Below are 15,471 nucleotides of genomic sequence, written 5' to 3'. Positions count from 1 at the left end.
TTCTTCAAAGAAGACATACAGATGGCTAACAAACACATGAAAAGATGCTCAACATCACTCATTATCAGAGAAATGCAAATCAAAACCACAATGAGGTACCATTTCATGCCAATCAGAATGGCTGCTATCCAAAAGTCTACAAACAATAACAGCTGGAGAGGGTGTGGAGAAAAGGGAGCCCTCTTACACTGTTGGTGGGAATGCAAACTAGTACAGCCACTATGGAGAACAGTGTGGAGATTCCTTAAAAAACTGGAAATAGAACTGCCATATGACCCAGCAATCCCACTGCTGGGCATACACACCAAGGAAACCAGAATTGAAAGAGACACGTGTACCCCAATGTTCATCGCAACACTGTTTACAATATGCAGGGTATGGAAGCAACCTAGATGTCCATCAGCAGACGAACGGATAAGAAAGCTGTGGTACAGATACACAATGGAGTATTACTCAGCCATTAAAAAGAATACATTTGAATCAGTTCTAATGAGGTGGATGAAACTGGAGCCTATTATACAGAGTGAAGTAAGTCAGGAAGAAAAACACCAATACAGTATACTAACGTATATATATGGAATTTAGAAAGATGGTAACGATAACCCTGTATGCGAGACAGCAAAAGAGACATAGATGTACAGAACAGTCTTTTGGACTCTGGGGGAGGGCGAGGGTGGGATGATTTGGGAGAATGACACATGTATCATATGTGAAACGAATTGCCAGTCCAGGTTCGATGCAGGATACAGGATGCTCGGGGCTGGTGCACTGGGATGACCCAGAGGGATGGTATGGGGAGGGAGGTGGGAGGGGGGTTCAGGATGGGGAACACGTGTACACCTGTGGCGGATTCATGTCGATGTATGGCAAAACCAATACAATATTGTAAAGTAATTAGCCTCCAATTTAAATAAAATTTGATTAAAAAATGAAAATAAAATTACTTAAGCCTATTTTACTTTTTAGGTTGTTTGCTCCCTCTCATTCAATTTTTTTCTTTATTATTTCTTGCTAGGGGTTTAATTTTTAAAATTACTTCAGAGATAATGTTTTATAATTTTTCTGTGTTCCTTTTCATTGTTTCCTACTTTTCCTTCTACTTTCTTTGTGTATAATTTATAGCTTTTTGAGGTAGAGGCTTAGACCACTGATTTTAAACCTTCCTAAGAAGTTTTCATGATCTCCTCAAAATTCAGGCTTAAATTGAAGAAAATAGGGAAGAACCACTAGGCCATTCAGGCCTGGCCTAAATCAAATCCTTATGATTATACAGTGGAGGTGAAGAATAGATTCAAGGGTTAGATATGGTAGACAGAGTGCCTGAAGAACTATGGGTGGAGGTTCCTAGTATTGTACAGGATGTGTTGATCAAAACCATCCCAATGAAAAAGAAATGCACGAAGGCAAAGTGGTGGTCTGAGGAGGCTTTACAAATAGCTGAGAAAAGAAGAGAGGTGAAAGGCAAGGGAGAAAGGGAATGATATATCCAACTGAATGCAGAGTTCCAGAGAATATGAAGGAGATATGAGAAAGCCTTCTTAAGTAAACAATGCAAAGAAATAAAGGAAAACAATAGAACGGGAAAGACTAGCGATCTCTTCCAAAAAATTGGAGATATCAGGGAACATTTTATGCAGAGATGGGTAGGCATGATAAAGGACAGAAACATCGAAGACCTAACAAAAACAGAGGAGATTAAAAAGAAGTGGCAAGAATACACAGAAGAATTATACAAAATACATCTTGATGACCTGGATAACCATGGTGTGATCACTCATCTAGAGCCAGACGTCCTGGAGTGTAAAGCTCAGTGGAGCTTAGGAGGCATCACTACGAACAAAGCTAATGGAAGTTGTGACATTCCAACTGAATTATTTAAAATCCTAAAAGATAGTGCTGTTGAAGTGCTGCACTCAATATGTCAGCAAATTTGGAAAACTCAGCAATGGCCACAGGGCTAGAAAAGGTTAGTTTTCATTCAAGTCCCAAAAAAGGGCAATGCCAAAGAATGAACCAGACAGTTGTGCTCATTTCACATGCTAGCAAGGTCATGTTCAAAATCCTTCAAGCTAGCCTTCAACAGTGTATGAACTGGGAACTTCCAGATGTATAAGCTGGATATAGAAAAGGCAGAGGAACCAGAGATCAAATTGCCAACATTTGTTGGATCATAGAGAAAGCAAGGGAATTCCAGGAAAACTTCTGCTTCTGCTTCATTGATGATGCTAAAGCCTTTGATTGTATGGATGACAACAAAATGTGGAAAACTCTTAAAGAGATGAGAATACCAGGCCACCTGACCTGTCTCCTGAGAAACCTATATGCAGATCAAAAAGCTATAGTCAGAACTGGACATGGATCAACAGACTGGTTCAAAATTGGGAGAGGAGTATGTCAAGGCTGTATATTGTCACCCTGCTTATTTAACTTAGATGCAGAGTATGTCGTGCAAAATGCCAGGCTGGGATGAATCACAAGCTGGAACCAAGATGGCTGAGAGAATTAGCAACAACCCCAAATAGGCAGATGATATCACTCTAATGGCAGAAAGTGAAGAGGACCTAAAGAGCCGCTTGATGAGGGTGAAAGAGGAGAGTTTCAAGCTGGCTTAAAACTCAGCATTCAGAAAACTAAGATAATGGCGTCTGATCCCATCACTTCATGGCAAATAGAAGGGGAAAAAGTGGAAACAGTGACAGATTTTCTTTTCCTGGGCTCCAAAATCACTGCGGACCATGAATGCAGCCATGAAATTAAGATGCTGACAAACCTAGAGAGTGAAAAGCAGAGACATTGCTTTGCCAACAAAGGTCTGTATAGTCAAAGCTGTGGTTTTTCCAGTAGACATCCCTGGATGTGAGAGTTGGATCATAAAAAGGCTGAGCATCGAAGAACTGATCGTTTTTAATTGTGGTGCTGGAGAAGACTCTTGTGAGTCCCTTGAACTGCAAGGAGATTGAGTAGTCAATCCTAAAGGAAATCAACTCTGAATATTCATCGGAAGGACTGGTGCTGAAGCTGAAGCTCTGATATTTTGGCCACCTGATGGGAAGAGTTGACTCATTAGAAAAGACCCTAATGCTCAGAAGGATTGAGGTCAGGAGGAGAAGGAGGCAGCAGAGGAAGAGATGGTTGGATAACATCACCGACTCAATGAACATGAGTTTGAGCAAACTCCAGGTGATAGTGAAGGACAGAGAAGCCTGGGGGTGTGATGTAGTCCATAAGGTCTCAAAAAGCCGGATGTGACTGAGCAACTGAATTACAACAAGAGGTTTTCAAATATATGCATTGAGAAAGATGAACTTCCCTCTCATGACTGCTCTGTTTACATTCCACTATATTTTTGTATATCATGTTTTTAGTTTCATTCACTTCAAATATTTTATAGTTTCCTAGTAGGTGGTGTCTGGTCCCAGTACAGTTGACTTTGGGGCCTACCAGCCTTGGACTGCTGTCTGCAATAGCTGGCAAGTCCCAGTACTTGCTAGTGTGTGAAGCAAGGACTCCTAGGGCTGGTGCCTGCCTGATTATGAGTGGAACCTGTTCCCAGTGTAGTTGCCTGTAGGGCCTGGGGTCCCAGAGCTGATTCTTACCGGTTGATGGGTGGTGCCAGATTCTTGTGTGGCTGGCTACAGCTCTGTTGGTCCAGGACTGGGGTCTCTGCCTGCCGTTGTCAGGGTCATGGCTGTGCAGTGTGGGAGGTCCCAGGACTCTTGGCCACCTGCTGGTGGGTGGAGCCATGTTCCAGTGCCAATAGTCTAGACTCCAAACAAGTACATCCACTGGTGCGCTTGCCAGCTTCAGTATCCTCATGATAGAACCTAAACGGCTCCTACAAACGGCTGCCACCAGCATCTGTGTCCCTAGAAGTTCTGGTGCCTTCCTGCCTCCCTGGCAGGCTTCTCCAAGTGTAACGGGCAGGTCTGATCTAGACTCCCTTTGAAATTACTCCATCTTTGCGGGGTCTCTGAGCATGTGATACTTTGTATCATTTAAAAGAAGCATTTCTCTTTTCCTAGAGCCCTCTAGCTCTCTCTTACACACAAGACTTGCTGACCTTCCAAGTCAGTTGTTATGGAGCTTATTGGGGTGGGGAGCCCAGTATGGACCCCTTACTTCTTGGAGAGAACCTCTGCAATTGTGATTGCCCACTCTTTTATATGTCACCTACCTGAGGATGTGGGTTTTAACTATACTGCAGCTCCACTGCTCCTACCCATCTCATTGTAGTTCCTTCTTGATATCCTCAGTTTGGGGAAATCTTTTCTGCTAGTCTCTAGGTCCTTCTCACTGATAGTTCCTCTGTAAGTAGTCATAATTTTGGTTTACCTGTGGGAGGAAGTGAAGGTGTTCATTCTGTGCCATCTTGACCACTCTGTTACATAACATTTTTGTTGTTATTGTTTATGTTCTGAATATACTTCAGAGTGCATCCAGCATTTGGAGGTATCAGTTGAGATGGTTGAATACTATTGTTCAAAATTTCTCTATTCTTACTAATTACCTTTGTCTTCTTGCTGTATCAGTTGTGGAGAGAAATTTGTTAAAATCTGCAACTTGTAGTTTTGTCTGTTTTTGCTGAATGAATTTTGAAGTTCTGTTTTTAGATGCATGCATGTTTACTGTCATTGTCTGTTTTTTTTAGATGGACCCTTTTATTATTATGCATTGTCCCTCTTTTCCCAGTAACATTTCTTGTCTTAAAGTTTATTTTGGCATGTTATTTTATTTTACTTTTCCAGTCCCTTTACTTTCAGTCTGTCGTGTGTCTTTATATTTCACATTGCTTCTTGTCAACAGGATATAACTGTTTTATTTGGACTGACCATGTGCCTTTTAGTTAGAGAATTTAGCCCACTTATATTTGGTACGATTACAAATAGGGTTGTGATAATTCTACTATCTCGTTGTTTCCTGTTTATTTGATTTGCTGTTTTGTTCCTTTGCTTTTCCTTTCTTGCTTCCGCTGTTTTCCTTTCTTTTTAGATTTATCTCTTGATGTATTAGTGGTTAAATTAGAGCTGTGTTGTCCAATGTGATAGCCACTAACCACATTAAAATTAAGTTTAAAATTCAGTTCATCATTGCTTTGGCTATATTTCAGGTGCCCAGTAGCCACGTGTCTCCATTACTGGATTAGGAAATAACAGATTAGTGCAGAAAGTTCTATTAGATAGCTCTGTAAAGGTTATGATCAGGATTTATTTTGGTCAAAACTACCCCAGGTCAAGTGTGAAAAGAGCAGTATTCTAGTCAGAAAATGTTTTTGTCGTGTGTCTACTCCTGGTTATCTGTGTGTCTGTAGACAAATGTCCCACTGCTCTTAGCCTCAGTTTTTTTTAAAACACGAGGATAATAATTCCTGCTCTAGCTGCTTCTTGGAGTGCTTGTGGAAAAGAAAACTATAAAATGGTAACAGTCTTTATAAAGGTCAAAGCAATTTTCCAAAAAAAAAAAAATTAACAACTGATTGTCTACTTTCTGTGTTTTGTTTGCTTTTTTAGGTTGCTGACTGAACTGGAGTCTCCTTCTTGGTGGCCCTTTAGCTCCAAGCTTTGGAAGACGCCATCGGAGACAAAGCCCAAGTGGGACGCCTCCATGGCTGATTCCAAAGCTTTTGGAAAAGAAGGGATAGTGATCCAAGTTCCTGCTGTTATTTCCCAAAGAACAGAATCTCATGTTAAACCAGGAAGGCTCACGGTCCTTGTTTCTGGGTTGGAAATCTACAACTCAGATTCTTTGCTCATGCACAGATTTGAAAGAGAAGATGTGGATGACATCAAGGTCCACACACCTTATGAAATTAGCATCCGCCAGCGGTTCATTGGGAAGCCAGACATAAGTTATCGTTTGATATCTGCCAAGATGCCAGAGGTTATCCCCATTTTGGAAGTACAGTTCAGCAAGAAGATCGAGTTATTAGAAGTCGCCATGATGCTCGGAAGCACTAGAACCTCTTCTCTAGCAGAGAAGGGCTACTCAGTCTGGCATGCAGGTGAGTGATCATCAAAACAGTCTGTGCACAAAACCTGTAAAGTCACAGTCACACTCAGCACACCCATGGTGCACACTGACCATGATGCATCACATACAGCAACTGCTGGTTTCAGCTCACTAGCGACTGCCCATTTGCTTGTAAATAAAAATATTTTCAGACCATTTTTCTTAGTATTTACCCTCTGAATATCAGATCACTCGGTTTTATCATTTCCTTTAGAGCTGTGGTTTCCAAGTGGGTCAGAAAGGTTTTGGTGACACTTTCAGAAGAAGGAAAGCTCCCAAGTTAGGTGTTTTCACCCCTTTCCTCCACTTGATTTGAGAACCAACACTTCAGGGTCTTGCCTAGCTTCATCTCCACCTGCCCTGGTGTCTCCGCCCGGACCTGCATCAGTCTTGGTTTTCTTGGCCCACCTTCCAGATGTACGTTTGGATGTCAGAATTTTTGATAACTATGCAGCATAGTTTTTGTGTGATTTTTAGAGTCTACAAGGATTGTGAAAACCTTTGCTTTTCTTGGCAGTGTGACTGCAGTATCCTCTTGCAGGTCTCCGTGGGGTGTGGAGGGTATAGCTGAGTCTGGCCCCCGGGTCCAGTGTGGGTGGCAGGACGTGTGGATGTGAGGGTGTCAGTGGTATCTTGATGGTATTTTTATTTTTTTGATTGTGAGGTGAAATATCAGACACCTTGTAGTTGCTTTTTGGTCTCGCAGATTTTTCTGTGTGGGTTGGTCGTTCTGTTTGTTTTTGTTTTTCTACTAGGCTTTTTTTTTTTTCTCTCTGATATAATTATAGGGGTTCATTATTCATTCTAGATATTCATTCCTCGTTGATTTAGAAGTGACAAATACGTCTCCCAGACTGTCAGCCTCCGTTACTGAAACCTCTAATTTTGCCGTGGTCAGATCCACCACTTTTCCCCTTAAGTTTATTTTTGAGCCCTACTTAAGAAATCCCAAAGTCATAAAATATTCTTCTGTTTTCTAATACTAACATTACAGGTGACATTACTTCCTTGTTATAGTGATTTTTCTAATAAGTAATAATCTTTTCTTGTTAACTTCAGTTGTTAGAGTTTGTTTGTAAGAGGTATGTTTGTTACTATTCCAGTTCCTTTCATTTCCTTTTCCTAATAAGTGACTGATTTCAGTATGTAATCTGTTTACATAAAAGGGCCAAAAAGGGTAGATTGTACCAGCCAACATCAGATGCTGAGCAGAAGGACCCTTGAGGAAAGGCCATCTGCAAGCTCAGTCTGGTTAGCTCCTCTGATAACCCACGTCTTTGAGTACTTATCACTGCTCTTTTCCTTTGGGGGAGCCTCAGCAGTGAGAGGAGGAAGGAGGGCCTGGCTGGTGGGACCAGATGCAGAGCACTGTGGGCTACTGGTTTTAACAGTGCTGTTGAAGAATTCACCTATACCAGGTATGATGCCAGGTACCTGTAGTCCTGAAAACCATCCTTCTTCTCATGGAGCTCTAGCACATTCGATTCATGGGTCCTGTTAGGCATGGTGATTTCAGAGAGAACGTGGCACAGAGAGAACGTGGCACAAATGAGATGGCAGGTGGGATCATGTCTTGTGTGGCACAGAAAGTCATACTGTGCAAGTGAGACCAGTGCAAGCTTGCTGGGCCTTGCTGTCACGGAGGGCAGACCCCGAGGATGGGATGATAAGCTCTGACTCTAAGCCTACAGGTGGCAGATGGGGCTAGAGAGCAGCAGGGAGTGAGCGCCAGGAACTCTGCAGCTGTGATCAGACTGCAGGAAGCTAAGCGACTGCAGATTTGCAAGGCCACCCATCTGGAAGGGGAAAATGGACCTCTTGCTCATAAACTGAGGCTGCTGAGCAGAGGCTGAATGTCTTTCTTCTTAGGGAAGCTGCGGATATTACACCTTTAAGTTTTTTCAGTTGATTGAACCAGGCCCACCAGATTGTCTAGGATAGAACCCCTCCCCTAAAGTTAACTGATTGAGAGCTTTCACCACATCTATAAACACCTTCCCAGCAACAGCTAGATTAGGGTTGGATTGAATAACTGGGGCCTATGGCCTCACCCATCCCAGTAATGGGTTGTATATATATGGAATGAGCTGAGCCACATCCACCGTGACAGATTGGTTTTCATTTCAGTGCTAACTTTAGCTTCTGGGTGGGATCCCTGCAGTGTGTCTGGGTTTGCACTGAGCATGAAGTGTGCCATCCTCCCCTTGTGAAGCTGCCTTGCCCAGCAAGGCAGGTGTACTTTACAGCTGTGGATTTGGAGGAATGCAAGTGATGAGGAGTTACGTTTGGAAGAAGCCAGCATGCTGAGTTCAGTAAGCAAGAGGATATCTTATTTGCTTGGAACTTCACAGTGGTCCTGTCAAGCCCAGTAATGAGAACTTACTTCTCACTGTTAACCTTTCTTGTTGTTGCATCTGTCAGCACCTCTGTTTTTACTTTTCTGTGTGGGAAACAGCAGAAACAGTGGAGATGACTTTGACATCTCAGAAACCTCTCTCTCCTCAGTGAGCTATTTTAGTAAAATGTGTGGCCAGAAGGTGGCGATCTAGTAACAGTGGACCAGTTTGTTAAGAACCAGAGTCCAGAAGAACTTTCCAGAGACTTTTGTTGTAATGTATAGTGTAGACAGATTGAGGGCCTAGGTGGCCAGGCTGGGAACTGGGGGAGGAGGAGAGTCTCCTGGGCTTCAAGGGCTGGAAATGGTGCAGGTGGGAAGATTCCACTTTAAGAAAGAGCAGTTGCAAATTGCTGTTTGCCTGTGCAGCATCTTTAGAATAATCTTTTAAGTTTTAGAACAGTTTCCGACTTGAGGGAGGGTTGTGAGGATAGCGCAGCGTGCCGGTGTCTCCTACACCCAGGTCCCCCGGTTCTTGTCGTCTTACGTTGGTATTGTTCATCGTCACAACTAATGAACCTGTCTGTGTTGATGCATCTGTACTCACTAAATTCCATGCTTTATCCAGATTTCCTTAAGTTTTACTGTTCCCGAATCCTATCCAGGGTCCCACATGATATTTTGGAGTCTCATCTTGGACTCCTCTAGACTATTGCAGATTCTCAGACTCCACTTGTTTTGATGATCTTGACAGTGGTCAGGTTTTGTAGCCTTTTTCCTAGCTGGACCTTGTCTCATGTTGTCTCATGATCCACTGGGGTGATGGGTTTGGGGAGGAAGACCACAGAGCTCTTATCATAAGAGCAAGGTCCGTGCATAGCATTTTTAAGGAGTTTTTTGGTACTGAGTTTTGTTTTTACTGTTTGCTAACTGTTGCCTTCTGAGAGGGGCCTTCTCTGACCATCTAATTTAAGAAGACTGGTTTCCCATTCACTGACCCTGTAGAAATCTTGCTTAGCACATGCATTTCTGTAAAATGGTAAGTAAACTTCTAGGGCATTGAAGTCTCTGCACAGGGCCATTAATGTAGGACCGTCTTTTGGAGCAGTGAGGTTCTGACCCTGGGACACAGCATCATACTTCCCACCAGCAGGGCTCCATGTGGTTGATGGGCCACGGCCGTCAGGCTGACCACCGAGAGACCCCCACGTGGCCACTAGAACACGAGTGCACTGACTTCAAACAGGCCCCACGTGGTTATTAGGACATGGTGACTCCTGACTGTCGACAGGCCCTCAGAGAGCTGCTTGACCCTCAACCCCTTGACCCCTTCGAGGACCCAGAGGTCCAAGCTGTGTACCATACAATTTTGTAAATTTGCAAAGTAAGTTTTTTTAAAATTGTAATTAGTTGAGACCACTGTCTCTCTCCATTTCAGCTTTCTCTCTCATATACCTCCTGTTACATTGAGGACATGGGGCATTTTGTGTGTGTTTCTGAAAGGGCTTCCCACTCCAGTTACATAAGCTGCTGGTTAGTATAGGCATTTTCCTGTGTCATCAGTGGGGCATTTGGGGCCCAAGGACAGGGAGAAGGATTTGCTCACGACTAGACAGACTTGAAGCAGTTTTTCTGCTCGCAGGGCAGGCCCTGGTGGTCTTTGCTCTGAACTTGCAGTGAGGCGACCAGTCTGTGTCTGGTGCACAGAGGTGACTTTTGCGTCTGGTGCTGCCCCTGCCAGCCCGGTCCCTGCTCAGGGCTCCCCTTGATGCCTCCGTGTCCTTAGAGAGCAGGGTCGTTGGTAAGTTCTCACGTAGCTTGAACAATTTGTGCTTATTTTGTTTAACTATTAATGCTGTTGACTTCTGACACAAAAACCATCTTATACAGCATCAAATTAATTTTTTTCAGAAGATATTTGGAAGTATTAAAGTAACTGAGTCAGCAACCCAGGTCTCAACACACAGTTCTGAGGGTGGCTGAGTTTTGTACTAGGCGGGACCCTGGTGATGCCACAGCTCATTGTGCGAAACATCTCTGATTAGCATGTTCCAGGAAGACAAGTCCTCAGTTGTGATTTTCTGGTTGTTCCATCCCATTTGTTAAAAATTTAAAAGTAGTGTGTTTCTGCCTGTCATGCAGCTGTAGCTGTTGGAATGGAAACCAGAGTGACAGTGAAGGAGCAGGGCACAAGTGCACGAGTGTGAATCAGACGTGGGCCTTGCTCCCGGAGAAGCCAGCTGGGGGGAGCCCAGTTCCAACAGATGCCGAAAGAGACAAACAGCAGTGCAGCACCAAGCGAGTCCCTGTCCCTGTGTAAACTGAATGGCACCAGGACAGATGCGGGGAGCTTGCTGTGATGAAAGGGCTGAGGAGAGAACACGTCTCCAGACTCGGGCTAGGGGACATCTGTCTGCATGACATGTGCAGTGGGGTGCATGGTGGGCAGGGCCAGTATGCTGGGGCAGGGTGCCAGGTGGCAGGAACAGGAGTCTGCAGGGTCAGGGAGCAGACTAGGGAGAAGGGTGTAGGCTGACCGAGGAGTTCGCTTTCACCCATTAGGCCAGAGAACCACTGTTCACATACACAAATGAAGTGCGCTTGGCCGTCGTGTTACCACTGATAATATTTTAAGGTCATGTGCGTTAGTTAGCTTTTCCTTTAGGCTGATAATAGTTAGTAGAACACGCCCTCTGTTCTCCAGTTTAGCTCTGATGGTGTTCTGTTGCTAATGTGTTAGAAAAGTGCTTTTTATTAGGTAACATCTTAGTGACATTCAGGTCTTGTAAGTCCAACCAACAGTGAGTTGTATGCTGTGGAAAGTTCTTTATTTAATATGCCCTTAGGATGATGGAGTAGTGGCACTTTGGGGATTGTAGAACACGGGTTGTGAAATCAGTTTGGTTGATTGCAAGCAGCTTTTATATAAAGAATAGAAAAGCAACCCGAGTGCGTGGTCTGTACTGAGGTTTTTGTGTTGTGACTCCCAAGGTGTATGTGACGGTGTAGCAGTTGTGTGTAGGTTGCACTTCTCACAGGTGTGCACAGTTAAAAGGCAAGCGTCTCTCTTAGGGTCTCCTTCCCAGGGTGCTCAGGTCTGCAGTGTGGACCCCCTGCCCTTGCCTCCATGCAGGTTTTGCTTTGCATCAGCTGGTTCCTGAGCTCACTCTATCTGACCGAGACTCTAGTATCTCAGGAAACACGCTCTCATCCTCATGTCTTCTCTGCTCAGTTAGGGAATTTCAGGGAGTGTTAGTTTGTAAGAAATTTTTTAAGAAACAAGAATAAGGGGATACTTGTATACCTGTTGGAGGTGGCTGTTCTTTCCCCTGGGAGCAGGGACTTGTGCAGTTAGCATACCTTAGAGTTACCAGCTGTATTCCTACTCTTCAGGCCCAGCAAGAACTGGACCCCAAAATGAATTTCCTTTCCTAACGATGCACTTATCAGCTGCTCTAGGCCACTCTGCCAGAAGGCGACGCTGCTTACTGCCCTGACAGTCCTTGGAAGGAAGTGGGGGTGTCCCATTTCTGCCCTCCCATTCTGCTGAAGCAGAGCAAGCTGCTCAAAGGAGTTGGTCCTGGAATCCAGATGCTGGTTCTCAGACCAATATGCTTTCATCTTTCCAGCATCCTAATAAACTGGAGAAGGAAATGGCAACCCACTCCAGTGTTCTTGCCTGGGAAGTCCCAGGGACAGAGGAGCCTGGTGGGCTGCACAGACCATGGGGTCACAAGAGAGTTGGACACAACTTAGTGACTTAATAATATATACTCCTGGATAAAAGATGTTTCTTCTCAAAGACAGTTACAGAACAAGATCCCGAGTATTCACCGTGTTGTACACCAATCAGTGTCAGGTAAGGAAGCAGCCCTGGGTTGGGATAGAAGCCAAGGCTCAGGCAAGTCCCACATTCAGTCAGCTAAGCAGAGGCTCAGCCAAGTGAGTTCCCCACACTTCCTGCTCTGGCAAGCACAGAGGCTCTGCACCCATAGGTGACTGTGAAAACACTCTGTCAACCTAAAGAGCTCTGACGGTCTTAAACACCACTTTTTCTAAAGTTCTGAATGTGCTTGTGTTGTTCACACCTTCTGGAAAATGTCACTGTGTTTGACTTTACATTTCAGCATCTGGACTGATGGCCCAAGCCACGCACTGTGAACCCTCCTCAGGGAGCCAGGAAGGGAGGCCGCTTCAGCTACAGACAAGCGAGCCAGTGATTTCTGAGGAAGACACCCAGGAACTGGGGCAGGTAACGTGCATTCATACTGTTATATCCTCCCCTGCAGGCAGCTTCTCTTTCTTGCCTAAAACAATTTTCCACTGATTTATGCTTGCCTCTCACCTACATGGGAGTGTTGGGATATCCACCTGATTTGCTCAGCTCCCTGTGGCTTGAAAAAGGAGAATAAAGGCATTGCCCATTCTGATTCCTTTCGTTTTGTGGCATGCAGATATACATAGCATTCCTGTGCACACACAGTAGTCTTGCCTCTCGTATGTGTGTGTGTGCACACATATGCTCCGTACATGTACATGTACGCGTGTGTGGTGTATGCACTGTGTGCACACATGTGCAGCACCTGTGTGTGTGTGCACCAGCTGGGCATGTATAGTTGAGGGCACTTGCCCTCAGTGTTGAATACTGGTTCTTGAGAAGGCTTGCCACTGTTTGTCCAGGAAATCGAAGTTTAAACAATATTTGATAGAAATACTTGCAATTTACCATCCTGTGTTAATGCTGGACAACACAGGGGCCTTTTCTTTCTCCTTTTTTAATAATTATGTAGCAAATATCTAGACATTGTGTCATTTCATTTATAAATATTTCAGTAGCTTTAAAAAAAAGAACTGTTTTAAAAAATCAGCACAGTACCATACTCACCTTAAAAAGTAAAAGGTAGATTCCTTGGTGTCATCAGACGTCAGCCAGCGCGCAGGTTTCCCTTAGTTCCTCATTTAGGAAAATGGGTCACATGTTTGTTCCAATTGGGATCCTCAGAAGGCCCCTGTGTTGCCTTTAGTAAAGTGCCTTTCATTCACAACTTTCCTCTGTCATCTCTTCTTCTTCTTTTGCACTTTATTTGATGGAAAAAGCTGAATTGTTTCTCTGTCAAAATTTTGCAACTTGCAACATATTACTTCCTTGGTTTCCCCAGCTCCCAGCAGGCGGTGAGCTGTCTCCTCTCTGCCTTGGTACTCCTGTAGGGCAGTTTGTAGCTCTAGAGGCTCCATCAGATTCAGGCTCTGTTTTGGAGAGACTGATTTGTTGGTGGCACCCCACAAATGTCATCAAAGCCTGTAAGAGACTGTATGGCTTTTAAACCTGTTTTTAGATAATTTTATTCTACGTGTCTACATAGGCATAGACTCCTTTAAACTCAGCTTTTTCCTTTTGGGGGAAAAAAGTGTTCATCTTTGACTATGGGGTATTTTAAACATTTGTCACTTATTCCTTCTGATCTGACTTAATCACTTTTAGTAATGACACATAGACATGCTGCTTTCTAGCTGCAACTAGCAAATTTTGCAGCTTAGTAATCCCTTCTTTTGATGGGCTTATTGACTACAGAACACTACAGATCTTCTCTGTCTTGGGACTTGAGAAAGCTTTGTACCATGAAGGCAAACTTTGCCTGTTCTTGTGAAAGTGAATGAGGGTACATACAGGCCTCAGACTGGTGGGATCTGGGTCCCTTCTCTCACCCTCCAACGAAGATGTCTGTGGCTGAGACGAGCTCTTCTGTGTCCCACCATTGTGCTGAGACTGGAGCAAGAACATGGCTTTTTCATGGGAAATGCATAATCTTATCTGTTAATTCTACTGGTGGCCATGTAGTTTGAGAGGGTCCTTCCAATTTCAAATAAACAATCTCTGCCATCATGTCCAGTGTGCCCTTCCCCTAAAAGCTAGATGGGTAGAATGGGAGAGATCGGGATGGATGCACCAAAGCTAAGAGTAGAAGATTCCTCAGTAACCACCGAGGTCGCCATTCTTCCCCCCAAAGCTTGTGTCTATGTGGTTGGTCCTGACTGTCATCAACAAGTCTCAGTGAGCCGTGTGGCGTCCGTGCTGGGAACAGCAGATGCCATGGTCATGAATCAGGACGCTGGCTTTGGGGCAGAGGACGTGGTGATCCCTGAGCGGTTGGGCTGGCAGGACCTACCCACAGGAGGGGCGGGCCTTTGTGCTAGTTAGCTGTCTCATTCTCCTTCCCTGCAGGGAGAACGTAGTTTCATACGAGGTTGTCTTCTTGAGGTAAAACACATGTTTCATATTTAGAGAAGAATTTTGAGCTGTGTAGCTGAAGCTCAGGCATAGGTAGGAATGAGTTAAATTTCTAGGGAAAATGAAAATGCAAGAAAATCTCCCTCCATTCATCTGTGGTTTCTGCTGCAGATGCTATTAAAGTCATTACGTGAAAATGGATTTTGGTGACTTAAAGTGCAGTTGGGGTGCTAGAGAGAAGACGCGCCGTGATTTCCTCAGGGAGCAGTGTGCTCAGCGCGCTGTGCCAGCTCCCTCTGTGCTGGGCCTCTGCAGCAGGCATGTGGGCTACAATTGGGCCCCATCTGCTGCGTAGCTGTGGCTGTCCACCATCCGCTGTGGGAGGGCACGTGGTGGAGGAGGCCGGGAGAGGAATCAGAGTCCCTCAGAGGGGTTTGGCAGAATCCCGTGAATCATTTCCAATGTCTGATGTGCTAACCTTTCCTGCCTCAGAACTCCTGCTCTTTCGTTACTCAATCTGTGGCTCCCTTGTATTTGATACAGCATTTGGAAGTGATAAGACAAAAACGGCATGGTTCTGTCCTCAGGACATTGCAGTTTTATATAAAGTTTCTTCATAACTTCTTCTTCTCCGCTTCTGTGTCCTGTGCTTGTTTTTTCACCCTTCCTCCGTCTCTCACCAAAGAAAGGATCAGAATGGAAAGCTGACTCGGCTCTGGCCTTACGGTTTCTCGGGCTCTTCGGCGTCCCCGGCCGCGGAGCAGCAGTGAGGGGAGACTCGCCCCGGGCGCGTCATCGTTTCCAAGAAGAAGGGCTGCACAGAGTGTGGGTTCATGGCGAGTTTTTAGGTCATAGTTTTGAACTTTCTGTTTGATTATATTTGGGCATTTAGCTTGCCTAC

General features: G+C 44.6%; 1 protein-coding gene across 1 annotated transcript in view; it reads left to right on the top strand.

Annotated features, from left to right (window-relative positions):
- SNAP47 (synaptosomal-associated protein, 47kDa) overlaps positions 1–15,471 on the top strand; it is a 67,015-nt gene that overhangs the window by 35,814 nt on the left and 15,730 nt on the right. Inside the window, exons 3-4 of the mRNA XM_010847238.1 lie at positions 5,508–5,998; positions 12,469–12,593. Of these exons, the coding sequence (XP_010845540.1) occupies positions 5,508–5,998; positions 12,469–12,593 (616 nt within the window). The remainder of the gene's footprint in view (positions 1–5,507; positions 5,999–12,468; positions 12,594–15,471) is intronic.

This window comes from Bison bison, unplaced genomic scaffold (genome assembly GCF_000754665.1).
Source record: "Bison bison bison isolate TAMUID 2011002044 unplaced genomic scaffold, Bison_UMD1.0 scf7180017864248, whole genome shotgun sequence".
Classification (NCBI taxonomy): Eukaryota; Metazoa; Chordata; class Mammalia; order Artiodactyla; family Bovidae; genus Bison; species Bison bison.
The sequence above is the reverse complement of the archived record's forward strand: the minus strand, read 5'-3'. Positions and strand labels throughout refer to the sequence as shown.